We start from the raw sequence: 14,333 nt of genomic DNA, 5'->3' as shown, positions 1-14,333 counted from the left end.
ACTGTAGCTTGCCAGGCTCCTCTCTCTGTGGAATTTTCCAGGAAAGAATACTGGAGTGGGTTGCCATATTTTATCCCCAAGGCAACTTAAAATTTGGTACACTGAGAAAGATTTAAAAGAATGAAAACTGTAGTATTAAATTTTCAGGTAAATGTAGTTTGATATTTTATATACTTGTAAAGTTTATGAGAATTTGTTTTTTAAAAATAACTTCATTTTAGAAAGTTTAATTAAGTTGCACTGAAATTTTAAAAATTTTATGAAAATACTAGGATATTTAAGAGAACTTGTGATCGGCTGTTTTTAAGTTTATGGTACTAAATTTATACAACTGTTCAGATTCAGAAAGATTTTGTTTAGGCAGAAGACTGAAGATCTAAACAGGGAAAAATGAATATTAAATGTTTAAATGTTGGTCCATTAAACTGATGTTAATTAGAAGGGTGTTTACATTTGTAAATGAAATCAAACATTATTCAAAGTTTCCTTAAGAATGATTGCCAACATTTGCTATATTTACAAGTAGAATAATGCCATTTGTAATTTGAACTCAGAAGCCTATGACAAAAACATTTTTTAAAAATAAATCATACAAGCATACCTTGAAGATATTGTAGGTTCGATTTCAGACCATTGCAATAAAGTGAATATCACAAAAAAGAAAGTCACACAAATTTTTTCTCAGTGCATATAAAAATTATATTTATACTATACTACAGTCTATTAAGTGTGCAATAGCATTGTGGCAAAAACAATGTATATACTTTAAATAAAAATTACTATATTGCTAAAAACGTTAACCATCATCTGAGCCTTCAGAGAGCTGTAATCCTTTTGCTCGTGGAGGGCTTGACATATTGTGAAAATTATCAAAATGTGACATAAAGACACTGAGGGAGCAGATGCTATCACAACAATGGCGCTGATAGCCTTGCTCAATTCAGGGTTGCCACAAACCTTCAAATTGTAAAAAATGGGTTATCTGCCAGAAGTAATAAAAGCAGTAAAACAAAGTATCCCTATCATTTTAATAGTGTCAGTTATTAAAATTAAGAAGTAACACACTCTGATCAACTTCTCTGCAGATAAAAACTACCTGCAAGTGTACCAAAACCTCACATCAACAGTGAGAGTGAAAGCAAGATCTTTAGACAGAAACCATGTCACTGAGACTTGGCTTCTTTGTGGTCAGCTGCCAGTAAAGGCCCTGAGTGCATCTTTAAGAATCTGCTTGTCATTTCATTTATCTTTTCTCCTAAGGCTACATCCTCCCCTCTGTTTTCTAAGACTCCTCTTCCATCTTATGCCTACCAGGAATAGTCCCAGATCAGCTGTTCTCAAATTTCTGTGTGCGTGTGTTCAGTCATGTCTGACTCTTTGTGGCCCCATGGACTGCAGCTCACCAAGCTTTCCTGTCCATGGAGTTTCCCAGGCAAGAATACTAGAGTAGGTTGCCATTTCATTCTCCAGGGAGCCTTCCTGACCCAGGGATTGAACCTGCATCTCCTGTGTCTCCTGCATCAGCAGGCGGATTCTTTACCAGGCACCACCTGGGTTCCCTCTCAAGCTTTAGCCAGCATCAATCCTCCAGGTAATATTGATGCTCAAATTCTAGCCAGCATCAATATTACCTGGAGATTTTGTTAAAATACAGATGCTAGGTCTCACCAGGAGTTTCTGATTTCATAGACAGAGGTGAAAATTTTGTATTTCTAACCAGTTCTCATGCAATTTTGATTCAGTTTGTCTTCTGTCCGCCACAGTATTTCATTTATTAATTTAGTCAAAAAATATTTACTGATCACACACTCTATGACAGACAGTGTATTTTGTGTAGCATTCTCTTTCTCTGGGGCAGTCCTCTCCCAGAAACCCCCAGTGACATATTCAGGGGCTTAGGGATTTTTTGACATGGTTCTCTTCAACACAGTCTTATTCCACTAATTTGATTAGCCAGTGATTAACAAACAGTTTCTTCTGGACAGTGAGAAGGGAAACATCAGATAATCTAGGCTCAGTTATTTCAAATTGTGAATTAGTGGAATGATAATTGATGAGCTTGTTTTCTGTCCTCCAAAACAGTATTTTGTGGCTATATGGGCTGTTGATTATGACTTAGTTTGGAACACTGGTTAGATCCTGGGTTTTTTTTGTTTTTTTTAAGCCATAGAGAATATTAATGGAACAATGGGATATTTGATGATTTTTTAATAATATATTAATTTTATCTAAGTTTTAGTCATTTGGAGAATGTCCTCTCTTTGGTGATGTATGTGTCAAGATATCTAATATTTACTTTAAATCTTTGAGAAAAATGTATGTATACATTATATTGTTATATCTATTTATATATAGATATCTATTATATTTGTATTATAAAAATTTTCAAACATACAGAAAAGTTGAGAAAATAACACTATATATCTATATATATAGTTGGTTGAAGTGCTCAAACTATGTATATATATGTAAAATTAGGAGAGAGAAACAAATATGGCAAAATGTGAACATTCTTTGAATATAGGTAGAGAGCATAATAGGTATCTATTAGACATATAGTTACAATATATATAATCTATTTATCTATAGTATCTATATATTATGAAGAAGTATAACTTTTTACTTTCTGTTATATATAGTGAATAAAATGTTTTTATATATAGATATTATAGATAGATTATATATATTATAGCTGTATGTATAATAGATATCTACATGCTCTCTACCTGTATTCAAAAAATGTTCACATTTTGTGATATTTGTTTCTCTCTCCTAATTTTATATATATATATATATATAGACAGTTTGAGCACTTCAACAGAACTATATATGTATATAAATATAGTATTATTTTTTTAACTCTTCTGTATGTTTGAAAATTTTTATAATACAAATTTGAGTGGAAAAGCAGGTTTAGAAGAGTTAAAATAATTCATCAGATATTTATCTCTTATACCAAAGAGATTTTCAGTACATGGTAAATGTTGATGTACTTGACACCATAATGTAACACAGTTCAGAGACCCTCACAAATCTTTGCAGCACTCTGCAAAAGATCACAGAGGAAAGGATTAGAAAGGCAAAATGTACTGCAGCATTAAGTGAAATCCAAACCAGTTAGACGACTTTTATTTATCTAGTAAACTAAAGTCTAATCTCTGTAAGTCATGTCTGTCTCAACAAAAATTTATAAACTGGCAGCTGGAGGGGGAAAAAGAATTCGTTAAGAAGTGTAAAAATAAGAACTCACCCCTTCTGAAAATAACTTTGCATTATTACATATATGATTTTGTAAAATTGTCTAATTCCATTATCAGATACAGTTCACTCTGACAGAATGTAAGTGAATGTACATTTTCAGGAATAATAGCATACACTTTCTTATAAACTTCCTTGCCACTGGGATCACAGGTTGCAGATTCTCTTGCAGATTTGGTCTTTTTTTCCATCTGAAATGCTCAAACTATGGAGCGGGTGGGTCTGTTCTTTTTCAATTACCCTTCTTATCACATTGGGTAATATGCTTCACTCTGATTGAGTTATGACTTCTCCCTGCGGGTGTGGACTCATTATCTGAGTTAGTTTCCTTAAGCTCCTTCCGCGCTTGTTTTCTTCATCACCTTTTTCACCGCGTTCGCCCGGGCCTGTTAGAGCCGGCTGGGCCCGGCGGTGGCAGCGCGGACACGGGGGACCCGGGAGCGTGGACGATGGGCTCCAGCTGCCTTCCACGACCAGGCAGACCTCCGAGCCAAATGGGAGGACCCTTCATCTATGTCCCTACAGATCTGCTCAGGCACCTCTACCCGAAAAGTCAAGACACTAGTGTTAGAAGATGGTACGGCATTCACAACGTGAGTTAGGCGTTCTCTGCGGGCTGCTCGCGTGTGAGGAGCAAGAGATACAAACGAGAAGACATGGACTTGAGAGTCAAAAACAGAGGATGTCAGTGTGGAAAAAGCTACATAGAATTTACATATCCAAACGTGTATCGTAAGCATCCTAACAGAGACGTTCACAGTTGTGTGGTCTTTGAGTCAAAGAGCTGCTTATCCCAGAGGGTGGGCTTGTTTGTGGGTTTTCTGAGTGTCCTCATCTTCATTATCAAATTCTTACCTCCAGAGGTGGAGTGGAGAGTGGGAGGCTGAGTGGGTCAGGACTGCTGCAGCTTCTCGGGGGAAGCTTGCAGTGTGCCTTCCTCTGGGTCTGCTGGTTGCTGTGGAAGCCAGAGGGACCCCCTCTGGAGGGGTCTCAGTGGGAGCAAAGGAAATATCTCCCCAAGCAGCAGTAAGTCTCTCAGGACACATGGGTGAAGTGTCAGAATACTCTGCTCATAGTTTATTCTTTTTGAAAGCGTGGAGGAGATTCCCCATCTTAACTCTGAGGCACAGCGATGTCTCCGGTACAGGGCCAAAAGGGACTTAGGTCAAGCAGTGGATGCAAAGGAATCTAAGTGAAACAGTGAATGCAAAGAGGTTAGGACGGTGACTAGCCTGTTGCAAGTGCTCAAAATAATCCCTATCACCCCTGATTTTATATTTAGGGGACACAGAAACCCTAACAGGTAAATTTGCCTAAGTAACATTGCTAACGTTATGGCCTTTATGCAACCAGGTGACTAACGTCTCTACTATAATTCACTAGAGCAGGTATGAGGTAAGTTTATGCTTACCCTTGCATTCTCAGCATCTATGATAGGACAGGCATATAACTGATACCAAAACTTTCTGTTGAGGCCATTTGGTTCTTTAAAGCATAGCCCCTGGGTTGAAATTCCAATTCCAGTACCTTCTAGCTATTTCACCACTTTCAGTCATGATTTCTCCACCTATTAAAAATGAGGCTTGCTGTTGTTGTTCGGTTGCTAAGTTGTGTCCGACTCCCTTCAATCCCGTGGATTGCAGCATGCCAGGCTTCTCTGTCCTCCACTATCTCCTGGAGTTTGCTCAGATTCCTGTCCATTGAGTCAGTGATGTCATCCAACCAGCTCATCCTCTGCTGCCTCCTTTTCATTTTGTCTTCAGTCTTTCCCAGCATCAGAGTCTTTTCCAGTGAGTCACCTCTTCAAATCAGGTGGCCAAACTATTGGAACTTCGGCATCAGTCCTTCCAATGGATATTCAGGGTTGATTTCCTTCAGGATTGACTGGTTTGATCTCCTTGCAGTCCAAAAGACTCTCAAGAGTCTACTCCAGCACCACAATTTGAAAGCATCACATCAATTCTTCAGCTCTTCTTAAGATATTGACACATAACTGCTGAAAAAACTATAGCTTTGACTATATGGACCTTTGTCAACAGAGTGATGTCTGTGCTGTTTAAAACACCACCTAAGTGATATTTCTGCTGTTTAAAACATCATCTAAATTTGTCACAGCTTTCTTCCCGGAGCATGGCTGCAGTCATCATCTGCAGTGATTTTGGAGACCAAAAAATAAAATCTGTCACTGTGTCCACTTTTTCCCTTTATATTTTCGATGAGCTACCCACTCTAATATTCTTTCCTGTAGAATCCCATGAACAGAGGAGTCTGGTGGGCTACAGTCCATGGGATCACAAAGAGTCAGACACAACTGTGTGACTAAGTGTGCGCATGCACACACACACACACACACACTCACACTCACACACACACTTGCCATGAAGTGATCGGACTTGTTGCCATGATCTTCATTTTTTGAATGTTGAGTTTTAAGCCAAGCTTTTCACTCTCCTCTTTCACCCTAATCAAGAGGCTCTTTAGTTCCTTTTCACTTTCTGTCATTAGAGTGCATCATCTGCTTATCTGAGGTTGTTGATATTTCTCCTGGCAATCTTGATTCCAGCTTGTGATTCAGCCAGCCCAGCATTTCTGTATATAAGTTAAATAAGCAGGGTGACACTATACAGCCTTGTCATACTCCTTTGCCAATTTTGACACTTCATGGATCAAGCCTTATCAGGTCAAAGGGGCTTACATAGCTCAATGAAGCTATGAGCCATGCCATGCAGGGCCACCCAGAATGGAAGGGTAATAGTGAAGAGTTCTGACAAAATCTAGCCCACTGGGGGAGGAAATGGCAACCCACTTCATTATTCTTGCCACAAGAATCCCATGAACAATATGAAAAGGCAAAAAGATATGATACAGGAAACTGAGCCCCCCAGATCAGAAGGTGTCCAATATGCTACTGGGGAAGTTGTTTAGTCACTCAGTCCTGTCCGATTCTTTGCGCCCCCATGGACTGTAACATGGTAGGCTTCCCTGTCCTTAACCATCTCCCAGAGCTTGCTCAAACTTATGTCCATTGAACTGGTAATGCCATCCAACCCTCTCATCTTCTGTCATCCCCTTCTCCTCCTGCCTTCAATCTCTCCCAGCATCAGGGTCTTTTCCAATGAGTCAGTTCTTCGCATCAGGTGGCCCAAGTATTGGAGCTTCAGCTTTAGCATCAGTCCTTCCAATGAATATTCAGGATTGATTTCCTTTAGGATGGACTGATTGGATCTCCTTGCAGTCCAAGGGACTCTCAACAGTCTTCTCCAACACCAAAGTTTGAAAGTATTAATTCTTTAGCACTCAACCTTCTTTACGGTTCAACTCTCAAATCCATACATGACTACTGGAAAAACCACAGCTTTTACTAGATGGACCTTTGTTGGCAAAGTAATGTCTCCGCTTTTTAATATGCTGTCTAGGTTGGTCATAACTTTTCTTCCAAGGAACAAGTGTCTTTTAAGTTCATGGCCGCAGTCACCATTTGTAGTGATTTTGGAGACCAAGAAATCAAGCCTGTCACTGTTTTCATTTTTTCCCCCATCTATTTGCCATGAAGTGATGGGACCAGATGATCTTATATTTTTGAATGTTGAGTTTTAAGCCAGCTTTTTCACTCTCCTCTTTCACCTTCATCAAGAGGCTCTTTAGTTCCTCTTTGCTTTCTGCCATAAGGGTGGTATCATCTGCATATCTGAGATTATTGATATTTCTCCCAGCAATCTTGATTCTAGCTTGTGCTTCATCCAGCCTGGCATTTTGCATGATGTACTCTGCATAGAAGTTAAATAAGCAGGGTGACGATATATACCACGTTGATGTACTACTTTCCCAATATTGAACCAGTCTGTTGCTTCATGTGCTGTTCTAACTGTTTCTTCTTGACCTGCATACAGATTTCTCACGATGCAGGTAAGGTGGTTTGGTATTCCCATCTCTTGAAGAATTTTCCACAGTTTGTTGTGATCCACACAGTCAAAGGCTTTAGCATAGTCAATGAAGCAGAAGTAGATGTTTTTCTGGAATTCTCTTGCTTTTTCTGTGATCCAGTAGATGTTGGCAATTTGATCTCTGTTTCCCCTTCCTTGAAGAGTGGAGGGCAAAAGTGAGGCTAACAAAAAAAAGAAAATAACAACAACAACAAAAAAAGTGAGGCTAACAGTCCTTAGACAATACCTATCTCAGAGGATCATGGAGAAGTTTAAACAGGTAACACATGTAAGCACTCTGCAATATATAAATTGATTCCTCTTATCAAACTCAACACATGGAGGTGCACAGGACATTTTTGTTCCCTTTTGCTCTTTTTATGATTTTGTCAATTTTTGTCAGCAAACATCATGGTTTGCCACAAGGGGGCAATACTCAATGGAAATTGAAATCTATAGGAAAAGACCCCAAAACACAAATAAACAAAGAACCCAAACCAAAAAATTTCCCTAAAGTAATCAATTTCTCCCCGTACTCCTATGTCTCTCTTTCTGTCTCTCTCCCTGTATCTTCTCCCTTGTAAATGTAGTTGGCTCATGATAAGTTAATTCATACTAGAATTCTGTTCTTTTCCTTCAGCCTGTTCTTCAGAAATCTGTCATCATAATAAAATCTTAATTCTAGAAGGGAATTTTAGAAGTCATACTATTACATGGGACAAATTCTACCATCTGCAGTTATTCCTGCTTCCTTAGTTGGTGGTCTTGACTTGCTGCTTCCATGGCCCCACTAACTGAGTCTTGTTTTCCTTGCTTCTCTGTTTAATAGTGAAATTATCTAAGTGAAATAAGCCAGACACAAAAGACAAATATTGTGTGATTTTTGCTTATATAAGGTACTTATAAGTCAAATTCATACAGACAGAAAGTAAAATGGTGTTGACCAAGGGCTGGAGAAACTGGGGCATGGAAAGTTGTTGAATAACAGATTTCAGCTGGAGAAGATGAAAACGTTTAGGAGCTGGATGCTGATGATGATTGCACAATAATGTGAATGTACTTAATGCCACAGAAATGTACACTTAGAGTAAATAAAATGGTAAATTTTATATTTATATATATGTGTATATATACATGTGTGTATATATATATATATAAAACCACAACAGAAAATAATGTTAAAAATTGAATCATGCATTTTGTGCATTTGGAGTGAATGTTGTTTTTCTAGACCTGATATAAAGTTGAACTAGCATGATATAAACCCATTTTCAAGGAGTATGCTTTGAGAAAAGATAACACCCAGACATGAATGCAAACAGGGACATGGCATGGCACTCTCGCCATGGAAAGGGCTGAAGGGTGCATTTAGTCTCCTTGGGTGCATTCACCTTCTATTTCATCCTCTCTTACTAAACCATGAATTTAGCCTCAGAATATCTTAGTCTAGGAGGCCTACGTCTACAAAACTAATTACAATTAATAATAACCCAACAGTTTCACTTACTGAGTACAAATTAAGCACCAGGCTTAAGTGCCTGACATAATACAGGTCAAGACAAATGTTTTAGGTAGATTTACAAATATATATCAGTTTACTATCCTCACCTCATTATTTTGCTCTTTAAAATAAACAGACAAGCAAAGCCCACACACCCCATTTCAGAATTAAGCAAACAGACATTTCTCTGAGCCAGTAACCATGCCAACATGTATGTCAGCCAGTAGGGTTTGTGAAACTCACCATGCAGTTGACAGGGCCACATACCATGAACTAGAAAGTTTTGGAGAGGCTACATTTCAGTCCATTAAAATTTCCTATGAAAAAGAGCTTGCTGATATGGACACTCTTTTTTTTTTTTTTTTTAAGTTAAGAAAGAATCTGTTTTTATCATTATGGTAGGGAAAATAAAACATGAAAACAACTACAGTCAGTTCAAAACTGACTGTAAATCCACCTCAAAGCAAAACCATTTCTTGTGTCTCTCAAGTGTCTGGGTTAATGTGGCATATGAGAAAGCCTGACTAGCAGGTATAATTAAAGTATGAATCACAGGAATAAGTCATGAGTAACTCTGAAAACACCTACAGGGGAAAAGTCCATTATAACACACTAAACTTTAGAGGTTAAATGACGGAGGGTAGGAGGAAAAATCCAAGCTCTATATAAATGAACTGATGATGGGCTTGAGTGAAAACATGTTAACAATGGCATCAGTGCATCATTGGTCCAATGTCTGTGTGAGGCTCCATAACACAGCATACTGTGCCTGGTGATATATAGGTACTCATGTTTTCTATTCTGAGAACTGCTTAAGGTCAGGCACCATGGTTTGCTGTGTCTTTTATAAACCACTTCTCTGCCCAGATCCTAATAATGTATACAGTAGGCATAAAGCATGAGATTACATACATGAATGGGTAAATGGTGATGTATATCTTAGAATCTAGATTAAATCTGTCCTGACATATAAAAGTTTTAAAGGAAAGGTGAAAATTGACGTCCAACTTATGAAATGTTACTTATCAAGGACTGTTGATGCATTTTTAAAGAATTAATCATAAAAATTAATTCATTTCACTTAATGATAAACAGGAAGAGATTATTATATTTTATCCTGTTTCATATCTCAGCAGTTGGCATTGGATTTAGTTGCTTGTAACAGCAACATGGCAAAAGTTGAAAAGGAACTATTTGTTTGGCCTGACTAATTTTTTCTTTCAGGCTGTGCAATGAATAGATGTAAAATCACCTCAGGAGAAAGCCAGCCCCACTGCAGCTTGTATCACATCATTAACTGACAAATCACATTGTTGCCCTCCACCCCACCCCATCTTCCTAGAAGAGAAGTATTCAACTGACAGGTCAGCTACTAAACGTTAAAATGACTCTAATCGTGATTGGCCATTCTGCCAATATTTTGACGTCTAATGATGCAAACATGCATGGAAAGTTAAAGTCCAACTTCCTTGGCTCAGAAGAATTAAAATCAAAGCCATCAAATACTCTGTTTACATCATCTTATCAGTCTTGGTTTAGTTTCCGTGCTATTTTTAATGTTCATGTGTACTTAAAAAAATGAAACTAAAAGTCCTGACAGATTCTGAAACTTAATTGGGAAAAATGTAAAGCACTTTAACGGAATTTTTCCCATGATCTGTAGATTTTTTTTTTTTTTAACAGATGGTTCAAATGGACAAAGCAATGAAAACACAGAAATTAAAAGCAGATCCTTAAGAAAAATAACTGAGTTCTCAGAAATCCTATAGATGATGGCAGGACTAGACGTAAAGCAGTAGTTTCTTTCGCTGTCAAGGTTTTCAGAGAACAGAAATTTATTAGGTGAGCCTGTACCAGAGGAGAGGTAACTGCCTCTTGGTACGAATTAACTATTCATTTGGAACTTCAGCCAACTTCGACAGTTGAAAATCTCCATGCTTGTAGGGCAATTCCCTCCAGGTGAGGCGACCATAAAAGATACAGTATTGTGATGCAAATAGTTCCTCTTCTAGAGGAGGAACACCGAAGGCCGAGGTGCTAGTCTGGGAATAAAAACGACCTAAAATCCTCCCACCTTCACAGCAACTAGGATAAAGAACAACCACAAAACAGCCTTTGGGCCTCTGTAGCTTTTCGTTTAGAATACTTTAAAAAAAGAAAAGAAAAAACTTGACTCTTTACGATCAAGGCAGTGAACGGTGGGAAAGAGAGGAAAACTTTTCAACCTGGAATATACATGCATTGCAGTGCAGACTCGCGATGTAAAATCTAAACGAACGCTCCAAAGGAGCATCTTCAAACCTGGCTTTAAACTTTAGGGAAAGTTAACGCTGGTTCAATTCGAGGGAGCGGGTGGTGAAGGCCGGGCAGGGAGGCGTGTCGGGAGTGGGCGATCGTTTTGTGGACTGGAGGACCCCGGAGTGTTACCGCGGGGCCAGCGGGAGCCCGGAGCTCCCCGGCAGTCGGAGTGACGCCCGGGAGCAGGCGGCGCACAGAGCCGGGAGCTCATAGCTGGTGGGGCGGGCGGGGGGCGGGGCGGCGCGGGCCGGGGGCGCGGCGGCGGGAGGAGGGTCTCGGATCCCGGCCCGGCGGCCGGCGCGCTGAGCCTGCGTCCGGCGCGGGGGCGGGTTTAGGCAGCCCGGCCGGAGCGGCGGCTGGGCGCTGGCGGCTCCCGGCGCAGAGCGCTGTCGAGGGGGCCGGCGGGCGGAGCTGCCGGGAGCGTCTGCGCGCCGCGGGAGCGTTCCTGCGCCGCCCGAGCGTTCCTGCGCTGCCCGAGCGCGTTCCTCGCCGGCCAAGAGCCTCCCTGCGCCGTCCGCGGCCCGGGACCCCGCCGCCTCCGCACTCGCGGCGACGATGCGCCCGGAGGACGGCGAGCTGAGCGGACCCGCAGCCCGTGCGTGCGCGCGCTTCCCCGCCGGCGAGGAAGCCTGAGCCCCGAGCCCGGCGCGGGAGGCGCGGGAGGCGCGGGACCCGCTCCCCCGGCGCTCGCCCGCGCGGCCCGCCTAGCTTCCCGCGATCGCGCGCCCCGGCGGCCGGCGGCGCTCGCCGGCTGTGACCGCCCTGACCGCCGGCCCCGACGCGTCCCCGGCGGCCGCCGGCCGTGCCGCTGCCATGGGGCTGCCGACCCTGGAGTTCAGCGACTCCTACTTGGACAGCCCGGATTTCAGGGAGCGCCTGCAGTGTCACGAGATTGAGCTGGAGCGAACCAACAAGTTCATCAAGGAGCTCATTAAGGACGGCTCCCTGCTCATCGGGGCTCTGAGGAGTGAGTGCGGCCGGCGGACGCGGGCGGACAGGGCGCGGGGACCGGGGAGCCCCGCGGGGTGGGGGTCTTAGGGCTGGGTTGGAGGAAGCGGAGCTTCTTTTGTTTGAATGGGTTTGGGGACAAAAGCTGAAGAGCTCCCCTGCTGGTGGCCAACAAAGTTTGTTCGGAGGTGTTCTTCACTTATTTACTTCCAAGGCTGCAGAGAAGGGAACGGTCTCTACTGGACCCCGGAGTGTATCCTGAGGAACATTGTTCAAAGGCATCTTTTTGTATAACGCCCCTGGAACAGTGTTGGGGACTGTTGGTCATTTTTGTAACTTTATTCTGCCTAGTTTAAACGCTTAAAAAAAGAAAAAAAAGCCCTTGAGGAAGGATTCAAGAGTTTATCTGAAGGATAAAAATGAAGCTAGCTTATTTAGTGATATTAAAAGATGATTAAGTTCTTAGATACATCAGTGACTCATCATTGAAATAAATCATTGCATTGGCACTTTATAGATTTGTAGCTTTGCGATTTAGTAAGATGAAGAGAGAGAGCATGGCACCAGTGGATTTTATCTCTTTCCAGGGTTTTTGTGCCTCTTAATTTTCGGTTTGCGTTGCAACTCTGGTGTTGGTGAGTCCCTAGTGGCTAAAGACCAATCAGAACTTCTGATGATCTATAGAAAGTAAAGACTGCCTCAATTTAGAAACCTTTCCCACCTCCTTTCCCACACACCTCCCGTTCAGATTTTCTGGGCTTCTTGCATTCTCTGAATCCTCACTTTCAGTTACTAGCACAAAAGAGAGTCTTGGGCTTCCCAGGTAGCTCAGTGGTAAAGGAATCGCCTTCCAATGCAGGAGACTCTGATTCGGTCCCTGGGTCTGGAAGATCCCCTGGAGAAGGAAATGGCAACGTACTCCAGTATTCTTGCCTGGAAATTCCCGTGGACAGAGGACTACAGGACTACAGTCAGGCTACCTCCATGGGGTCCCAGAGAGTCTTAGTAAAAGAAACACTAGAGCTTCTCATAGAGAATTGACTGACTAAAGGATAAGGCTTTATGGGTTACTTTTCTCAGAATCTATTTGCTCTTTAATAGAAAGCCTCTGAAATGCAGCCCTGGAAATCCCGGTCTCTCTTAGATGAGTGAGGTATCTTTGTTAAGGGAGGCCGTTGGGTGACCTGGCAACCCCAGGATATAGGTAGGGGAAACATCATTGTGTATGTCATTAACAACATTATGGAGGTGTGTGTGTGCCTGAAACTAAGACAACATTAGCATCTTATCTCTATTTAGAAGCATGTATTCGTGGTAAAGATGAACCTTAGCAAAATGTCTTGAAATTACATTTCAAGACAAATTACAAAAATCTGTGCTCCCAGATCCTTTCTATTTTAACCATCCTAATTGCTAAAACATTTACTTATTACTTTTGTTAACTTAGCCAGGGTAAAGAAAATATGTTCTGTATCTACATTCACTTAATTTCTGAATTTGACGCTACTACTGATAATAATAGTATTTACTGATTTGTGAAAAATATACGCGTTTATCTGCAGTTCTGTCCATCTTGTGTATACACAAAGGTGAACTCTGCTTCCATCTGATTTACAAAGCCCACTTGAGGCCCCTGGACTAGCCTCTTTGCATCTTGGAGCAGATGATGCATCTTTAAAGAGTTTCCCACTCTCAGAGCACTGATTCTTGCTCGAGCTGCCAGATGGTCTACAAGTGACATTTTCTCCTCGCTCTGCCGGAGATCAATTCCAGTGCTTCAGAAGTGGAAAACACTTCCATAGCTGTGATAAAACCTCTGAAATGTACATCATTTTACTAGTAATCTTATCAACTGTATTATGATTGAATCTAGCCTTGCAACTATCAGGTGCTTCCTTTGTAGGTTTTTTCTTCCATTTATAAGTGAGGATATCTCCAGAGTGTTAAGTTCCTTGAACATACAGACACTGCCTCATGAACTTGACCTTCTACACTTAAAATGCACAATCTGTCTTTCCAGGATTTGTGAGGAGAGTGCATTACATTAACATTTGGTTATTACTTTTCTTGTAGTGGAAAGAAAGCATTTATTAAAAGAAGTTCCAACATTAGCTGCCAAACAGGAAAGATCTGGAGCCGAGAAACCCTTGAAGTCATGTGAGGGCACTTCGTTTTTTCTCAGCAGGCGACCTCTGTCCCTTGGGGAGGATGCTCTGTGGTTCGGCTGCAGCTGGTAAATGCCTGCTCTCTGAAGCTGGTCCCACAGGAGGACAGGAGTGTGTCTAAAGACTTGAAGCTGCCTTAATTCTATCTCACATCCACCAAGGAGCCCTCCTTTCTTCAGTTCTGCCCCTTCTGTTTTTCCTTTCTGCCTTAGGAAGCCTTCAGTTTTCCCGGCCTTAAAC

The 14,333-nt window shown here is 41.5% G+C and overlaps 1 protein-coding gene across 1 annotated transcript in view; it reads left to right on the top strand.

Annotated features, from left to right (window-relative positions):
* The first annotated feature begins 11,303 nt into the window (after positions 1 to 11,303).
* The window catches only part of ARHGAP42 (Rho GTPase activating protein 42), a 314,057-nt gene continuing 311,027 nt past the window's right edge, over positions 11,304 to 14,333 (top strand). Inside the window, exon 1 of the mRNA XM_043896938.1 lies at positions 11,304 to 11,947. Within this exon, the coding sequence (XP_043752873.1) occupies positions 11,794 to 11,947 (154 nt within the window). The 5' untranslated portion in view covers positions 11,304 to 11,793. The remainder of the gene's footprint in view (positions 11,948 to 14,333) is intronic.

This window comes from Cervus elaphus, chromosome 1, assembly GCF_910594005.1.
Source record: "Cervus elaphus chromosome 1, mCerEla1.1, whole genome shotgun sequence".
Classification (NCBI taxonomy): Eukaryota; Metazoa; Chordata; class Mammalia; order Artiodactyla; family Cervidae; genus Cervus; species Cervus elaphus.
The sequence above is the reverse complement of the archived record's forward strand: the minus strand, read 5'-3'. Positions and strand labels throughout refer to the sequence as shown.